This window comes from Netta rufina (genome assembly GCF_964035555.1).
Source record: "Netta rufina genome assembly, chromosome: 2".
Taxonomy (NCBI): domain Eukaryota; kingdom Metazoa; phylum Chordata; class Aves; order Anseriformes; family Anatidae; genus Netta; species Netta rufina.
This window is the reverse complement of record NC_140124.1, coordinates 78,183,550-78,200,427: the sequence shown is the minus strand read 5'-3', so window position 1 is coordinate 78,200,427 and position 16,878 is coordinate 78,183,550. Positions and strand designations below refer to the sequence as shown.

General features: G+C 38.7%; 1 protein-coding gene across 1 annotated transcript in view; it reads left to right on the top strand.

Moving 5' to 3' along the window:
- Positions 1-16,090, top strand: part of DROSHA (drosha ribonuclease III) — a 68,747-nt gene extending 52,657 nt beyond the window's left edge. Inside the window, exons 25-32 of the mRNA XM_084283077.1 lie at positions 2,221-2,378; positions 4,810-4,915; positions 8,270-8,411; positions 9,391-9,473; positions 9,585-9,688; positions 11,594-11,686; positions 12,473-12,519; positions 15,500-16,090. Coding sequence (XP_084139203.1) covers positions 2,221-2,378; positions 4,810-4,915; positions 8,270-8,411; positions 9,391-9,473; positions 9,585-9,688; positions 11,594-11,686; positions 12,473-12,519; positions 15,500-15,630 — 864 coding nt within the window. The 3' untranslated portion in view covers positions 15,631-16,090. The remainder of the gene's footprint in view (positions 1-2,220; positions 2,379-4,809; positions 4,916-8,269; positions 8,412-9,390; positions 9,474-9,584; positions 9,689-11,593; positions 11,687-12,472; positions 12,520-15,499) is intronic.
- Positions 16,091-16,878: the final 788 nt, after the last annotated feature.

The window sequence follows — 16,878 nt, the reverse complement described above, 5'->3', positions numbered from 1 at the left end:
AACTCTCTGCTTGCCAGGAAGGGGAGGCACAGGCCTCCTAAGTTGCACCTTGGGTACAGCTAGCCTGACAAGTGGCAATTTAATTTTTTATTAAGTGTCTCTAACAATATGGCAAATTAGGTTCTGATTTAAAATAAACAATAATAGCTCTGGGTGAGATGTAGAGAACTGGAAGGTCTGTAACCCTGTCATTTGATTTAGTCAAATCAGTGGAAAATGTGATTAAGAAAAATAGACATTAAGTAAAATGGAACAAAAAACAAAACAACAAAAAAGTGAATATTGTCAGTCCGACAAAGATTTAAAGAAATAGCTGAAACATAAGAAACAGAAGGAGTAGAAATCTCCATATCTTACAGGGATTGGAAATCATCAGTGGATTTCCCTAGGTATCTTTGCTGAAATACAGGCTGTTCACATCTCCACCTTAGGGAGGAGGTGGAGCAGTGAGGTGGCAGTTTGACAACACCAAATTATTCAGGGTTGCAGGGACAACAGGAGGCTGAAGAATTGCAGTCTGACAGTGAGAATTCAAGAGTGAATAGCTATGAAGTGAAAAAGAACAAAATACCATGTAGGTAAATATAAAGGGCTTCACATAAGGAAGCAAAAAAAACCAGTCCCAGCTCCACATGCAACTGAACTCCAATCTGACCATAATCATCAAAAAGGGGATTTCAGTGCTGGGATATGTAGCCTTGTGAAGACATAGGGTGAAAGCTCAGTGTTTCAAAAAAGACCACCTGAAGGTTATCAATTAATAGAAAAAGGACAGAATAAACAAAAAAATATTATAATGCCACTTCAAAAAACATGTGGCTTGTGTGTACACCTTGAATATTATGTGCTGTTCTGCCTCGCATTTTGACAATGATACACTAGAAATATAAGAGGTGGTGGGAAGAAAGAAGTAGAGGCAACAAAGATATCCTAGAAAGGATCAAAGCTTCTCTTGGAAGGAAAGCAAGTAAGTTAGTGATGGAAGGAAAGCAAGTAAGTTAGTGATCTTCAGGCTGGAAAAGAGATGATCACAGAATGGTTTGGGCTGGAAGGAACCTTAAAAGATCACCCGGTTCCAGCCCCCTGCCATGGGCAGGGACACCTCCCACCAGACCAGGTTGTTCAAAGCCCAGTCCAGCCTGGCCTTGAGCACCTCCAGGGATGGGGCCTGATGGGAAGGCAAGGCCTGGAACAGACATGTCCAAAACATAAGTAGACAAACAGTTAACCAATTGCCTGTTCCAGTATAAGCCAGAGGAATAATCAAAAAGAAAACTTGATACCCAAGTTTGAACCAACCTGGTTCTTTAGGAAAAAAAAATAAAATCAGCAGATTTGTGGAACTTGTTGATGAACATTTCTGGGGATACTGAAAGCTTGTATGTGACAATGAGTCAAGCTTGTGGAAGAGGACTTGCACAACCCATTGTGGGTTACTAAGTATACCTAAACAGCATAGAACTTGGGCAGTCCATTGATAGTTGGAGGATTAAATAGTTATCAGGAAAGTCCTTAATATACTTGCATTATTATTGCTTTTCCTTTAGGCGTCATTTGGATGCCTTCTCTTAGACGTTGTTATACAAGACAAATGCCCAGAGTGACTGGAGAAATTGCCTAAGTCATTTTCCAACTCCAGAAAGTCATTTTAGTGTTCCTACGTCAAAGACGTTAGACAAGAAACTGATAAGGACAGATACTGACCTAAGTGATCATTTTAATTTTCTGATGTTATTGTGTCCTTATGAATTTTGTATATGAAGTGTTCTTCATTTTTGATACTCGAGCGAGAGAAATAGATTAGTATTTTCTCATCTTGATGCGTGGTGTGACAGCCATATTCTATTAATTTTTGAATTTGTTGTTCAATTGCAATTTCTTAACATCAGAGATCTGACACAATTTTATACATTTTATGAAGATAAGTAGCACATGCTATTGACATGAGACAAGACCATATAAGCAATGTGTTATAAACACCTTAAGTGTTTTTAAAAGAAAAAGAAGCCAAAACACATTCATCTGACCTCACGTTTTCTTTGCATAGTAAATATCCAAGTAAAAAAGCCAGAGGAAACTGGATTTTCTCAGTTCTGCTGTTCACAAAATGACTAGTTCACTGTGTTCTTTGCCCTTGGTTTACAGAATGTTTTCTTTTTTTTCTGAAAAGTTCTGAAATAGTACCAGTTTGTCTTTACTCGCTCTTCATTTTATTTACAGCTGCAGGAGTCTAATACTGACAGGCAACTCATTGAGACATCTCCAGTTCTTCAAAAGCTTACGGAGTTTGAGGAGGCAATTGGAGTCATCTTTACTCACGTTCGGCTTCTAGCACGTGCGTTCACTCTGAGGACAGTAGGCTTTAACCACCTGACTCTGTGAGTATGTGGCAAGAATCCTTGTATAGCTCTGTTGGCCCTGCTGTTAATATCCCAAATTGCTTTGTTTGCAAACAAACTCTAGATGTTCTATCTCTTCTTCAGAAGAGAGAATAGCTATGTTTGTCAGCCTGCGTGTCTTGGTGTCCTGTCTCTGACAGTAGTCAATAGTGGATAACTTGGGAATTACGTGTGTTAAAGAACCATCCTGGTGTATCTTCTGAGCTTCCTGCATCATTGACTTTGGGACAACATTCTTGACACTGTAGCAAAACACTCCTGAAGGTACATCTGGGCAGAGGAAAAAAGTCATGTTTTTTTGGTGCAGCTACAGCCCTTGTGTTATATTGTGTGTACAGCACCTAAACACACAGTAGGCTTGGGTCTCTGACTAGAGCTGCCAGACCATGTAATAAAGAAAATAGTGTTGTACCAGTGCATATCCAGTCCAGGATCGAACATGGGTGTAAACCCTGATCCTTTTATTTCTTGTGAATGGACAGATCTTTCTCTATTGAAATCACTGCAAGTATAGCCCATTGTAGGAGAAGATCAGGTTCAAGACCATCTAAGGAACCTGAAGGTGCACAAGTCCGTGGGACCAGATGAGGCTCATCCGCTGGTCCTGAGGGAACTGGCAGATGAAGCTGCTAAGCCACTGTCTGTTGTATTTGAGAAGTCATGGCAATCTGAAGTTCCTACTGACTGGAAGAGGGGAAACACATTTTTAAAAAGTAAAAAAAAAAAAAAAAAAAAAAGGAAGACCTGGGGAGTTACAGGCCAGTCAGTCTCCCTCCATACCCGGCAAGATCATGGAGCAGATCCTCCTGGAAACTATGCTAAGGATGGAGAATAAGGAGGTGACTGGTGACAACCAGCGTGGCTTCACTAAGGGCAAATCGTGCCTGACACGTGGCCTTCTATGATGGGGTTACAGCATTGGTGGGTAAGGGAAGAGCAATTGATGTCATCTACCTGGACTTGTGCAAAGCATCTGACAGTCCCACACAACATCCTTGTCTCTGAATTGGAGAGAAATGGATTTGGTGAACTGACCACTCAGTGGATAAGGAATAGTTTGGATGGTCACACTCAGTGTTGCAGTCAGCAGTTCAATGTCCAGGTGGAAACCAGTGAGTGGCATTCCTCAAGGGTCAATACTGGGACCCAGTAGTGAGTGCACCCTCAGCAAGTTTGCTGATGACACCAAGCTGTGTGGTACAGTCAGCATGTTGGAGGGAAGGGATGCCATCCAGAGAGACCTAGCAGGCTTGAGAAGTGGGCCTGTGTGAACCTCATAGAGTTCAAGAAGGCCAAGTGCAAGGTCCTGCATCTGGGTTGAGGCAATCCAAAGCACAAATACAGGCTGGGCAGAGAATGGATTGAGAGCAGCCCTGAGAAGGACCTGGGGGTGATGGTTGGTCAGAAGACCAACATGAGCCAGCGATGTGCACTTAAGCCTAGAAAGCCAACCGTATCCATGTACATTGTATACATCAAAAAAAAAGTGTGGCCAGCAGGGTGAGGGAGGGGATTTTTCTGCTCTGCCCTTTTGAGACCCTACCTTGAATCCTGCGTTCAGCTCTGGGCTCCCCTAACATAAAATTACATAAGATGGATGTGGACCTGTTGGAGTGAGCCCAGAGGAGGGCCATGGGGATGACCAAAGGGCTGGATCACCTCTCCTATGAAAAACAGGCTCAGAGAGTTGGGGTTGTTCAGCCAGGAGAATAGAGGGCTCTGGGAAGACCTTATTGTGGCCTTCCAGTACCTAAAGGAGGCCTACGGAAAGCTGGAGAGAGAATGTAGAGGGAAAGCTATCACAGAGTGTAGTGATGGGACAAAGGACTTTAAACTAAAAGAGGGTAGATTTAGATTAGATATTAGGAAGGAATTCTTCACTCAAGAGTGGTGATGCCCTGGCACAGGTTGCCCAGAGAAGCTGTGGATGCCCCATCCCTGGAGGTGTTCAAGGCCAGGTCGGATGAGGCTTTGGGCAACCTGGTCTGCTGGGAGGTGTCCGTGCCCGTGACAAGGGGGTTGGAACTGGATGATACTTAAGGATCCCTTCCAACCCAAAGCATTCTGTGATTCAATAGTTTGCTTGTTTTTAAGAAGCTACAGGTAGAGACCTTAACCCATCACAAACCTGATTTCAACTGGTCTTCAATTAGTCCTAGATCTGTGATCTAAAAACCATGTTTATCTGTAGCTACTTTGATTTGCTTTCCTGCTCAAAGTCAGTATTACAACAGTTTGTTGTGTTTTCATCTCACCTAGTTAACTCTGGAAATTTGTCTTAAGTGTATTCAAAAATGAGTGAAGCTCACTTTCAGATCACTCTTTATTTTAATTTGTGTGTGCATGCTGGTTTTGTTTTTTCCTTCCTGAGTGCTTATTGATTTTGCTGCATTGATGTCTCATTTTTCAGAGGCCACAATCAGAGGATGGAATTCCTGGGTGACTCCATAATGCAGCTGGTAGCCACAGAGTATTTATTCATACATTTCCCTGATCATCATGAAGGGCACTTAACGGTGAGACTGCCATCAATCATGCTCTGAGAGAGCAAGTGTGGGATGCAGACTGAAATTACGGGAGCCGCTAGTGAATTGTTCTGGATTTGATTAATAAAAGAGGCCTGAGCAACCACTGCTCTTAATAAGACTGTTAATTTTAAGTCACGAGCTCTGCAATGAATAGGAAAAGGTGATTTGTGAGCCCAGTGCAATAATTTTTGTTGCCTGTGAAATGGATCAATAATTTTAAGGACGTCAGTTACAAACTTGGGAGATAAGACTAGTTCATGTTTAATGACAGGTGTTTCAAACCATTTATTTAAACAGGCACATCACATGGGTTTTATTCATGACTTCTAACCCTTTGAACCCCAAACCAGGCAGGGTTATCTTTCAAGACAGGAAATTTTTACAATCTATTTTACGATGTTTTCTTATTGCTTTTAATTTGGAGCCCCTATAATAACTTCTGAATTTAGTTTTAATATTGTTAGTCAGCTATTGCTGATTATGGTAACTTTTCAGCATTTCTTGTTCATGCTCTGAACAGCCTAGTCTGGGGATTTTTCAGTTACTTATATTACTTTAGATGTAGGGTTGTAATATATGTAATGGTTTCCTGATTGACTGATTTCTTTAGTACTGCAGCTAGGCAGTATGAGAGAAAGATGTTTTTCTTAGGCTTGCTAAATTTTTCTTAGTTTTCAAGTCTTGATGATTGAAATAAAAAAGTGATACATGTATTAAGAATATATGTCAAGTTCTCTAGTTCAGATTAGAAAGTAACACTATAGATTTCTTAGCTACTGAGAGTGGATTTTGCAAATCAGTGAAGGGATGGTGCTGATAAGTATCTGACAGGCAGTGCGTTTTGAAGAAAATACCACTTAGGTGTTTACAAAAAAGACGAAGTATGTGCTCTAATTAAGTCATTTTCATTTTCCCTCACCATTTCTCAAGTGTCATTTACGTTTGTGTGAATTCTTCTGCACCATTCAGGAGAAGCAGTTGATGAAGCCTGAACTTCTAATGTAAAAATTAAAAGGGACCTTGTCATATTAATTCTTTACAGAAGAAACAAAAGCATAAGGCAGAAATCCAAGACTGGCGTTGTTTTCCTTTGTAGGTGACTTTTAAGAACATATGCATCAGTGTTGTTATAGTAAGATAAGTCTTCCAAAAATATTTGGCAGGAAGGACATAAAGTGTTGCTATTAATGGGTATAAATACTCAAAACAACGATCAGAACATCACTGTGTTGCTTAATTTAATGATAAGTGAGTTGGCAAGTAGAACAAGCTGCACATTGTCCAAGATTTAGGGGAAACTACAAAGGGTGGAATGGATGCTGAAAATACATTATGACACAGAGGTAGGCAATGCCTAGAATAAAATTTAAATTCTGGGGATGTGCATGCAGTGGAAAAGAAAATAGTCTTTGAACATCTCTTAAATACGAGGGCAAATGAAATGAGACTTGTGAGGTGGAGGGAGACTGATGTAGGACCTGAAGAGAAACAGCAAACTCTGGGTTCTTTCTCCTCTTGACTTGAGATGTTTGGAAATAATAATGGAGCATTAGGTGGGTGGTGTCTGTTGAAGACAACATTGGTAAAGGATGGAAAGATACCACTTGACTGGCAATGCAGTGGCTTCCCAGTGTGATTACTTGTGAAGAGAGGTCTGTAAATTAAGTATGTGTAAGAACAAGGAAAGGAGAACGTGATCTTGTATGCATGTTTTGAGATAGCAAAATAATCTGCCAAAAAATAGAATGAAATTTTGTTGGCTACTGGAAGATGCTTCCCCAGTGCTAACTTATGCTACAGTCATGGGTAGCAGTATGCTGCGTGAAAGTGGAAGAAAACCAACTCAGTTTTGATTAGAATTGAGATCCTCACTATATTGCAAAGAGGAATTGAGCTTCTTGCTAGATTCCACTTATAAAAGAAGCAAGGTTTACTATGGCATAAGTTGAGAACCACAGTGGTGAATGGGTAAGTGGTTCTTGCCATCTCTAATTTGCTATGTAGTTTGTATGTGGCTCACTTATGATAGTGCTAATAGTGGATGTCAAAATAAAGACTCTGCAAACACAGCAAAAGAAATCCTACTTCTCCCATTGCAATAAATGGATTTTCCTTACATGATACTGCATCATCACATGATACATGCATAGCTTGCATGTTGGAGTTAGGATATGGTTGGGAAGAGTATCTTATGGGAAAAAAAAAAAAAAGGCTTTTGGAAAGGAACAAGTAGAAGATGAGTTTAAGCACAGGTTAGGAAGGCTGGTAGTAATCCTTTCTGCAGTCTGCCTAGTTTATGAAGATCAAGTTGCAAGTATCTGCTTCATACATCATTGCCAGACAAATTATGAACATATTGTTCTTTATTTATCTGTTGTCAGAGATGAAGTATCAAGTGCAGTGAATAAATCTTGATTTTCATAAGCTCAGTTGACGTTCTGGAGCCAGGTAGCACATAACTTGGATCTAATAAGCTGTGCAAATGTGATATGGAAGACAAAAGAGGTAAAAACATTGTATCCAGCTTCTCAGCTCTCGTTTATATATAAGCTGTGGAAAAGAGGCATTTTTCTCAGAATATCCCCCAATTTATTAAAATATTAATTTAAAGAAGAAAATTAAAATCCACAAACACAAAGCTCACCTTAACCATGGGTTCAGAAAATATAACAAAAATCTGAAATACCAAAATACTCCTTTAGGCTGTGCCAGATTGTTGTATCTTTGACAGAGTTCTGATCAGATTGCTAATTTAGCAATCTGCCTACAGTCAGTAAGCTCTTAGGGAGCTCTGCTGGGAAACCAGGTATCCTGGACATTGTCATGTCTTGAAAATGTTAGAGCCAGATTTTCATCAGGGATACATCAGTTCAGCTATAGTGCCTTCAGTAGAGCAAAGTTACATTACACTGATGTAATGTAGTGGACAATGGGGACTGTTCTATAGGCTTCAAAATATACATTTATACTTTATGTAGAATAAATGTGTACAACTTTGTGTGTTACCTGGACTAGAAGAATGTAGGTTAGTTGAAGAAGTATAGGACTGATGAAGAGATGGCATATGAATGCAAAGAATCTCACAAGAAAAAGCATTGTAAATGCAAGACTTATCTATAGAAGGAATATATCTAGAGAATAAATTGGTGAGAAGGGAAGAATCAGTGGTAGAAAATGCATGTGTACATAAATCATTTGAGGTGTGCTAAAACATTCTCAAACTGAGAAGTGAGAGGCAGCAAGGATTAAAAAATAAAAAAAAACCTCCCCCCAGCTCGTCCTACCTTTTGTAGTTTGGCATCGCTAATTGTTACCATTGAGTGGAACTTCTTTCTCTTGCAGCTGTTGAGAAGTTCTTTGGTGAACAACAGGACACAGGCCAAAGTGGCAGAAGAGCTGGGAATGCAAGAGTTTGCCATCACTAATGACAAGACAAAAAGACCTGTAGCTCTTCGAACTAAGACTTTGGCTGATCTCTTGGAATGTGAGTTAGCGTGGTTATAACAGCTTAGTGATTATGCAACTTTCTTATCCTCAGGGCTTATTTATGAAAGTCATCAGAAATTGCTCAGATCATTATTAAAAATGTATAGTCGTTTTTTCAAGTAAATTATGACTATACCTCTGCGCACCAAATTTTTGAACACTAGCCTATATTTTTGAAGTCTGTATGCAAGCACGAGGAAGGTGTAATTGCAGATACAAAACTGTAGGGTTACAAATGATGGCCGTGATGGTCATGGTGACTGGGTCAAAAGAATGTCTTGGAAGTTCAAACTTGTCACTGAGTCAAGCTGTTTAACAGCAGTTGCAATGTTTCAATAGTATGTTCTTGGTACTATGAGAACTATGGGAAGAACATTGTACCATCAGGAGGTGAGTATTTTTGTGGTTCATTTAACTACACTTTAGGAGGTTTCAAAATGGCCATTCCACAAGAGGGAAAGTTACACAGAAATTAAATGATTTGTCTGTTTATGAAAGCGTGTGCTACTTTTTTTTTTTCCCCCAAAGGAAGTGGAAACAATGATCAATATTATGCAAAGAAAGTTAATCTGTATCTTGTATATTTTGATATATTTTGTGAGCCATCCAGACTTCCTTGGCTTTTGCCAAGATCTCTTAGCAAATGGAAATTGCACACAAACAGTAGTGATTTAGATATAAAATGTTTTCTTAGTACCCGGCAGCAATTTATTACTAAGTAGCCATGGCTTGCTGGTTAAAATGTGAAAGTCTTTAAATGACTGAGTGGATTTGGGTAAGTCATTTAGCCTCTTGGTCAACTTCATTTTTTTCTTTGTGTGCAAGACAGTAATACCCTCCTCAGATCGCTGCTGTGAAACATAATTCAGTATGTCTTTACTGTACTCAGGAATATTTGTTTCTAAAAGTGTAAGCCATTAACATTCTCCGTGGATATAAATGACAGAACCTTTTTTTTTTTTTCCCCTTCTCCCCAGCCTTTATTGCTGCCCTATACATTGATAAAGATTTGGAATATGTTCACACTTTCATGAATGTATGCTTTTTTCCACGGCTAAAGGTAAGGCCAGTCAGTTTCCTACATTCCTACCACTACTGAATTTTAACACGCAGTGTTTTGGACTCATATCACAATCTCTCAACTGTAATCTTCTTTGTGAACTTCTTGTAGGAGTTCATTTTAAATCAAGATTGGAATGACCCTAAATCTCAGCTTCAGCAATGCTGCTTGACTCTCAGGACTGAAGGAAAAGAACCAGACATTCCTCTTTACAAGTAAGAACCAGCATCTTACAGCTACCAGTTAATTATCAATCTTTATTTTATATGGAGGAAGATGTATTTGTTCACCTTGTTTTTCCCGTAGCCTTCAAGTCACTGTCTGAAAATGGAAAATGTTGAACTATTGTTTTACAAGTTTTAGATGTTTTAAACCATTACAGAATTATAAAGCATTTTTATCTTTTACAGTTTGAGAGGAAAACATTACGTTTGATGTATGTTTGATGGAATATTTCATTGGCATCATTCTATATTTGTTTCTCCTTTAATGTAAGGAGTGAGTATTTTATATGGAATGAATCGAACAGTAGGTGTTTGGATATGAAGTCAAAATACCTCCATTCTATTTTTCAGTAGTATGAAATTTCTCTACATCCCTGTGGAAACATAGATGCCTTGATACATGCCCTGATCGTAGGTTGTTGGTAATCCACAGCTGGATGCATTTGAAGGGTAACAGTTGTTGGACGCTCACTGTGCAATTCACCCTGTATCTGTCTTCCTGTATACCTGAAGCTGGATGGGATGGGCCTTACTTCTCTTTTGTGAAGAGTTGTAAAATAGCATACTAGCTGCTTTGGAGGCAATAATGAAATTTAAGATTGTATACTGCATCCATATCCACCCAGTTATGCAGGGATGAGTGCAAAGTTAACCCCCAAAAGAAAGAGAGGCTAAGAAAGTTCAAGGCTAGTGTTGTTGGGATTATTATATAAAAAAAGACATGAAGAGTGAGTCTTCATTTGTCGCATGTATGGAAGTGAAGTTTTCAATGAAATGTAGTGATTCAGTGAGAAACAGTGCTCTTCAGAAATAGGATTGTTTCAACACTGTAATTGATACACTGGAAACCTGACTCCTTAGGGCCTCTGTGAGGGCTCACCTTTATCTCGTGTGAGGGAGATAGATACAAAATAAATGATGTCTGATTCTTGTAAAAACCCACTAGGTATCAGATAACAAATGTTTATTTTGTTTTGCTATGATGATAAATTGATTTCTGTAGCACAGCTTAGTTATCTCACTATTATCTGGTTGAATACCTTTTCCTGGGGTTCTGTTTCAGTGCAGTCAGAAGTATTGCTTTTAAATTTGGGGTTGCTTATATTTGCTCATGCTAGTTACACAGCACACAGAGATACTTTAAATGTTGATGTGAAATTGGTACTACTTCCAAAAAGAAACAAGGTAGTGGACAGCACTCAAGCTGACAGCAGGCAGAGATTTGGGACAGGAAGAAGAGACAGCAAAAGAAACACTCATTGTATGTCTAGGGAATTATCTTTTTCCACAGTAGGTGATTGTTGATGCATGTCCTAGACTTTAGCTCAAATGGAAAGGTGTTTTTTTTGTGACAAACTGTAACTTTTCAAAGCTGATGGAAAATTACTGTGATAATTCACAATGTGGAGAGGTGTACTGTGCTCAATATAAAGTCCTTGCTAACTGTGCAACTCTCAAGGACTAAAATTTTAGTGCATGCAATCATATTGGTGTGATTATTTGCAATTGCACAGCCACATGCAATTTAACTGATTTTATTCCAAGTGTATTCAGTGTTTCAGCACTTTGCTGAAACAAATGCATAGTGTGCATTTTTGCCTATAGGTTAAGGTTTTAATTTTCCTAGTGCTCCTTGACTGAACCCGGAAGAATTAAGTATACTCGATATAAGTGGGATGCATTTGATGTAAATTGCTCCTTTTTATTGCATGTGCACCGTCCTGGCAATCTCTGGGTTAATGTAACTTGTACAGCCATCGTTCAACTCTTGCTCCTTGCTATGCGCTAGTTCCACTAAGTGTATTTACCAGGCTGAGAGCTTGGTGATGTATGTGCCACTGACAGGTTCTGCTTTTTAATACTTCCTGCCTGAATAAATCATGTCTCTCATTTCAGGACTCTACAAACAGTGGGACCATCTCATGCCAGGACATACACAGTAGCTGTTTATTTCAAAGGGGAAAGAATAGGATGTGGTAAAGGCCCAAGGTATAGTAAAAAAAAAAAAAATAATAAAAAAAAATAAATTAATCACATATTGTCGAAGTTTGACTGTGGTGGTGTCCAAAATGGCCAACCACAAAGATAGCTAAGAGTCTGGTTGGCCTTAGAAGATGAAAACTGTGGAGCCTTCCTCAAGTCATTATGAGTTTCTGCTTTGGGAATACCTGAAGGGTTTGAAGTTGGTGTACTTTGGGGTCTTTAGTGTTGAAGAACAAGGTGGCTCGCTATAATACTCTACTTGTGGCTCTCAGAATGGAAACTGCAGAACAGCTTGCAGGAAAGAGCAACTTCATCTGTGGCTTTACTGCAAGACTATTGTTCAGCTTAAGCTGGCAAAGTAGGAGTGTGAGGCTCTTAGCTTTTTTCTGATATTACCATTTCTAGTTGTTTTTTGATTGGCTTCTAGAATTGCAAAGACTTCAACCGTAAGCCCATTTTGAGCTACCAAATTTTGTTCCTATTTTCTCTCAGGTCAAAACAAATGTTTCAGTAAAGAATGTAGTAGAATATTCTGTTAGTGTTATTGGTCAGAGTTTAAAAATATTCCACTGGAGCTGTGGTACTGTTGCTCACATGTTTATGCTGATATATACTCTGGGAATTACTGGCTAGTGGTTATCCAAAGAGTTTTACTACCGAGCACTAACTTTGTTATATACTTTAGTTTATTCTTTACAAGTTAAATCATATACTTGATGATCTTAGAGGTCTTATCCAACCTAAATGATACTATGATTCTATATTTAACATGTTTTTGTTTGGCTTTCACAGTATTCAGCAAGCAGAAATGGGAGCTGCAATGGATGCACTTGAAAAATGTAAGATATTTGGGCAACAAAGAAAATTATTTTTAGATTACATCCTTGGACTTTACTAAAGTGAGGTGCAGGTTATGTGGAGAAGCAAAACTGAACACAGCAGATGAATGCTGTGTTGAATGCTGTCAGCTTCTGAGCAACAGGTTTGCTAATCAGTACTTCCAAGGCAATGTTGTAAAAACAGGTGTTAATGGTACTAATAGGTGTTTTTTTTAAAGGGAGTTGGTATGTTACAGTAAATGTGACATAGAGGGAAGCATGAACAATGAAATTTCATAGCATATTCAAGCATGGAAAAAATCTCAATGGGATAAGTTCAATGTCAGACCAAACAGACTTATCTCATACTCTAATTTGGGGAGGAGGAAATTAATTTTCAGTTGCTAATTTGGAAAATAAATTTTGATTGCAAATTTTATAGCAGGTGAGGTTAAAATCTAACAGGTAGGTCTCCACCTAATATAAGTTGATACTAAGCTGTTAACAACAGCTCCTATCAGCTGAGGATCCAGTGATCTTTGCGCCTTTCAAAATTACACACAGGAAAGCCAGCATTGGAGCAGTCCCGCATTGCAATGGAATCTGAGATGAAAGGAGTGAACGTATGCAGGCATCTTATATGAAAACTTCAGCTGAGTTAAAATGCCAGATGTGCAAATACCATAAGCAAATAAATGGCATGCATTTTGTGCAGCAGAAGCTCTCTAAGCAGAAAGACTAAAGTACATTTTACGTTTGATTGAAAGGCCTGCAGTTCTTCAGTTGCCCAAGGGTTTTAATCTGTTCCCTGCATGTAGAAATCCCAGGACCTAAAACTTTCAGAAGACAATGAATCCCTGTAATTCCAGGGGTACCAGAATTTTTTGTATCCATTTGCTAGGTGTAGACTCCTCACCAGTAAATTTGGCAAGTATAAGGCACAACTTCTCTAGTGAATAATTGTAGAATCTTCATGAAGTTTGCCTTGTATTTCCTTGTGAGAGTACCACTTCTCAAAGAGCTGTGAACTTCATCTCCTATCCGTGTAAGGACTTTTCACCTCTTTTTTTCTGACATGTTTTTGATTGGATACTGTAGAATAATGTAGGTAGGGAGAGATCTCTAGAGGTCTCTGCTCCAGCTACCCCTCAAAGCAAGCCCAACTTTGCAGTTAGATAATATTCTCAGGTTCTTGTGCAGTCCATTTTTGACCCTGCTAAGAGATGGAGGCTCCATAGTCCTTATGGGCACCTGTTCTGGTATGTGTATTTGTGGAGTGGTTTGGGTGCTTTTTTTAATGAATGCATAACTAGTTAACTTCACGTAAAAGTCATTTTCCCATACCTGTTTATATATATGATAGTTGTGATAAGTTTATATAATAAACTTCTTTCTCCACATCATTAATGGGCTATAAACAGGTTGCTACCAAGCTGAGTTTTGCAGAGTTCTTAAAGAATCATGTTACAGGCACAACGCCAAAAATACAATTTTCATTTTATGGTGCACATGAGCAACAAAATTTCCCAGAACTCCATTAAACAAAGCACTGGAGTTTTAAATACAACAACAATTTAAAAACAATTTGCTTTTGTTTAGATCGTTTTGTTTTAAATAAGAATACATTCCTATACCGAAGTTGTGAATAACTGATGAGGAAACTTTTTATTCCTGTAGTGTTATAAAAAGACACAAATTTCGCCAGCCAATAAAGCATAGCAATAAAGTCATTCTGCTCTGCCAGAAACTCCTGCAAATTAGGTGCCTTCCACACTGTGTTCTACAGCTGAAAAACATCTTTGTTGCCTGGGACCTGGAAAGAACAGGAAAGCTCTCCTGGGGGAAAAACCACCCAGAGCCTCTATCTCTCTTGGTGCCAAAGGGCCTCTCCCTGAGGAACCTCAGCTGAATTCTCTTGCAGTAGCTAACTAGAGCAATCCTTTGCTAAGACATATTCCAGACTTGCTTATGGCTTTAAAGGTCAATGTAGCAACCTTTTGCATTCATCTCAGATACAGACAAGCAGCTAATGCTGATCCCAGAGCTCTGTTGCTGTAGGATCTCAGCAGGACTTGATGCCAGATGCAGACTGGCTGGAGATGCAGGTCCAGGCAGTTGTCTACAGTGTAGGTAGATGAATGTCAGTGTCCTGATCATGCAGAAAATGCTGTATTCTGCCAGATGTGCGCTAAATAGAGAGCAATTGCATAAGCTGATTTACAGCCTCATGGTACAGCTTACTGTACCTGTGTACCAGCCAAGCAGCAAATGTCTGAAATCACAAGTATCCACCCCCTAGCTATTTCTCCATCACCTCAGCTGCGTCTAGTCTATTTTATCCAGTCTTCACTCATCCATGCTCATAAACTATGCTAAGCCTGTGTACTGGCACATAACTAAGCGCTAACTTTTTCAAGAATGGATTTTACTGCAATTTATTCTGCCACGCTATTACTTTTCCATTAGGAACCCTGCCATAACGTGGGGGCATCTAGTGGATTCTGCATGATTTAAAATAATAATGGAAACACCTGTACAATGCTTGGAACCAGTGACTTATGCTTCCTGGAGTGAGAACAAGGCAAAAAAAACTTGACAGCACTGACAGTAGACTCATTCACTTTTCAGTACTGACCACTTGTTGCTAAGGGAACTGAATGTAAAAATCTAAGTAATACCTGGCCATGTTGCTATACCAGATTTTTTTTTTTTTTTTTTTTTTTTTTGTGAGTGTATTAGATTTGGCAGTAGTTTGTTGCAGGAGAAACAGGTGTGGAAATCATAAAGAAACCAAAGTCTTATGACAGAGAGCACTTGTTTCTATGGATTATTAGAAATGAGTAAAAATGGTAATAACATTATTCCCCTCCAACCCTTCATCTCATGAAAGCTTTTTTTTTTTTTTTTTTTTTTAAATTTTAAATTTTAAATTTTTTAAAAAAAAAAAGCTTTCTGTGTTGCCAGTTTGTTTATTAATATAAAATATTTTTCCTTGTGTCAGATAACTTTCCCCAGATGGCCCATCAGAAACGGTTCATTGAACGGAAATACAGACAAGAGTTGAAAGAAATGAGGTGGGAAAGAGAGCATCAAGAGAGAGAGCCAGATGAGACCGAAGAAGCAAGGAAATAAAAGGAGGGCACGGAAGCAGTGGCATATTTACTTACCTAATAACTCTGACTGTGGCCTATGGAGACCTAACCTAGTTTCTTGCAGATGATGAATGAGGAGTGCCTGTTGATATCCAACAGGAAAACATAACCTCTGCTTCAAAGTGTGTATATAGTGTTTTGTTAGTTTGGTTTTAACTGTCAAGTTTTGTTTTTTTTTTTTTTCCCATAAGGTTTGTTTTTAAGTTTTAATTTTTAAGAAAATTTGTGGGATTGTTTTTATTGTTTTTACTATCTTGTATGAAATAATAAAGTATTAATTTCAAAAGTCTGTAGGAGAAAAAGCAGTGTAACAAGTGACTACTATGTCCCAGTGCTGTTGCGTCAGTTATTAAGTGTGGAGGGGGAAAGTGTTATGACATACTAATTCAGAGAACTGAAGTATGTATCTAACTCCAGCTTTGCTGCTGAATGTGCTTCCTGACTCCTAAACCACAGACATAAACTTCTGGTCCTTTTACATAGATTGGTACAGTAACTTAAGCAAAGGAGATACTCACTTTTGTTTTAAACAGTGGGACATATACTTTGAAAGTGATGGATGTGTGAAAGGTGTTTTTTAAGTCAACACTGTGAAACTTCAAGGGTGGTGGGGAACATAGTACTTTTGAAGTAAGAGAATGCCAATGTATATTTTTTGTAGAGAATTTATGAATGTAGAGAATGTATATAATGTTTCATTCTCATCTTACTGCTTTATCAAGCTGGTGTGTACCTTCACTAACATCTATGAAGTGTATTTCATAGATTGTGTACAAGTTTAAGTCCAGGACAACCAGGTCTGCTGACCTCCTGGACAACTAATGTATGTAATCCAGTTTCTTCACTTTTGGAGTCTCTGGCCTGTGTAAAACACTTCTACAAAAGCTGTGAATGTTCCCAAAGAATGAAATATCCTCCAAGTCTGTTGATGCTTTGTCCATCTGACTGTTGGCTTCATTGTAAGTGTGTGTTTTTATTTTTAATTTGCCTGCTTCAAACCATTCATTTCTGTTGTGCTGACTTGTGAGATGGATCAGTCCCTTAGTACCTGTTGTGTAGTTGAGTCATCTTTGCATCTTCCTTTTCTGATGAGCAAAAAAAAGTTGAATCTGAACTCTGAATTTTCTGCCTGCTTCAGCTCCTGTTTGGTGAGTCATTTATGCATCTTTGCTAGTACGAATAACAGATATATTTGATAAGGTAGCCAGGCACATTGATGAGCAAGGAT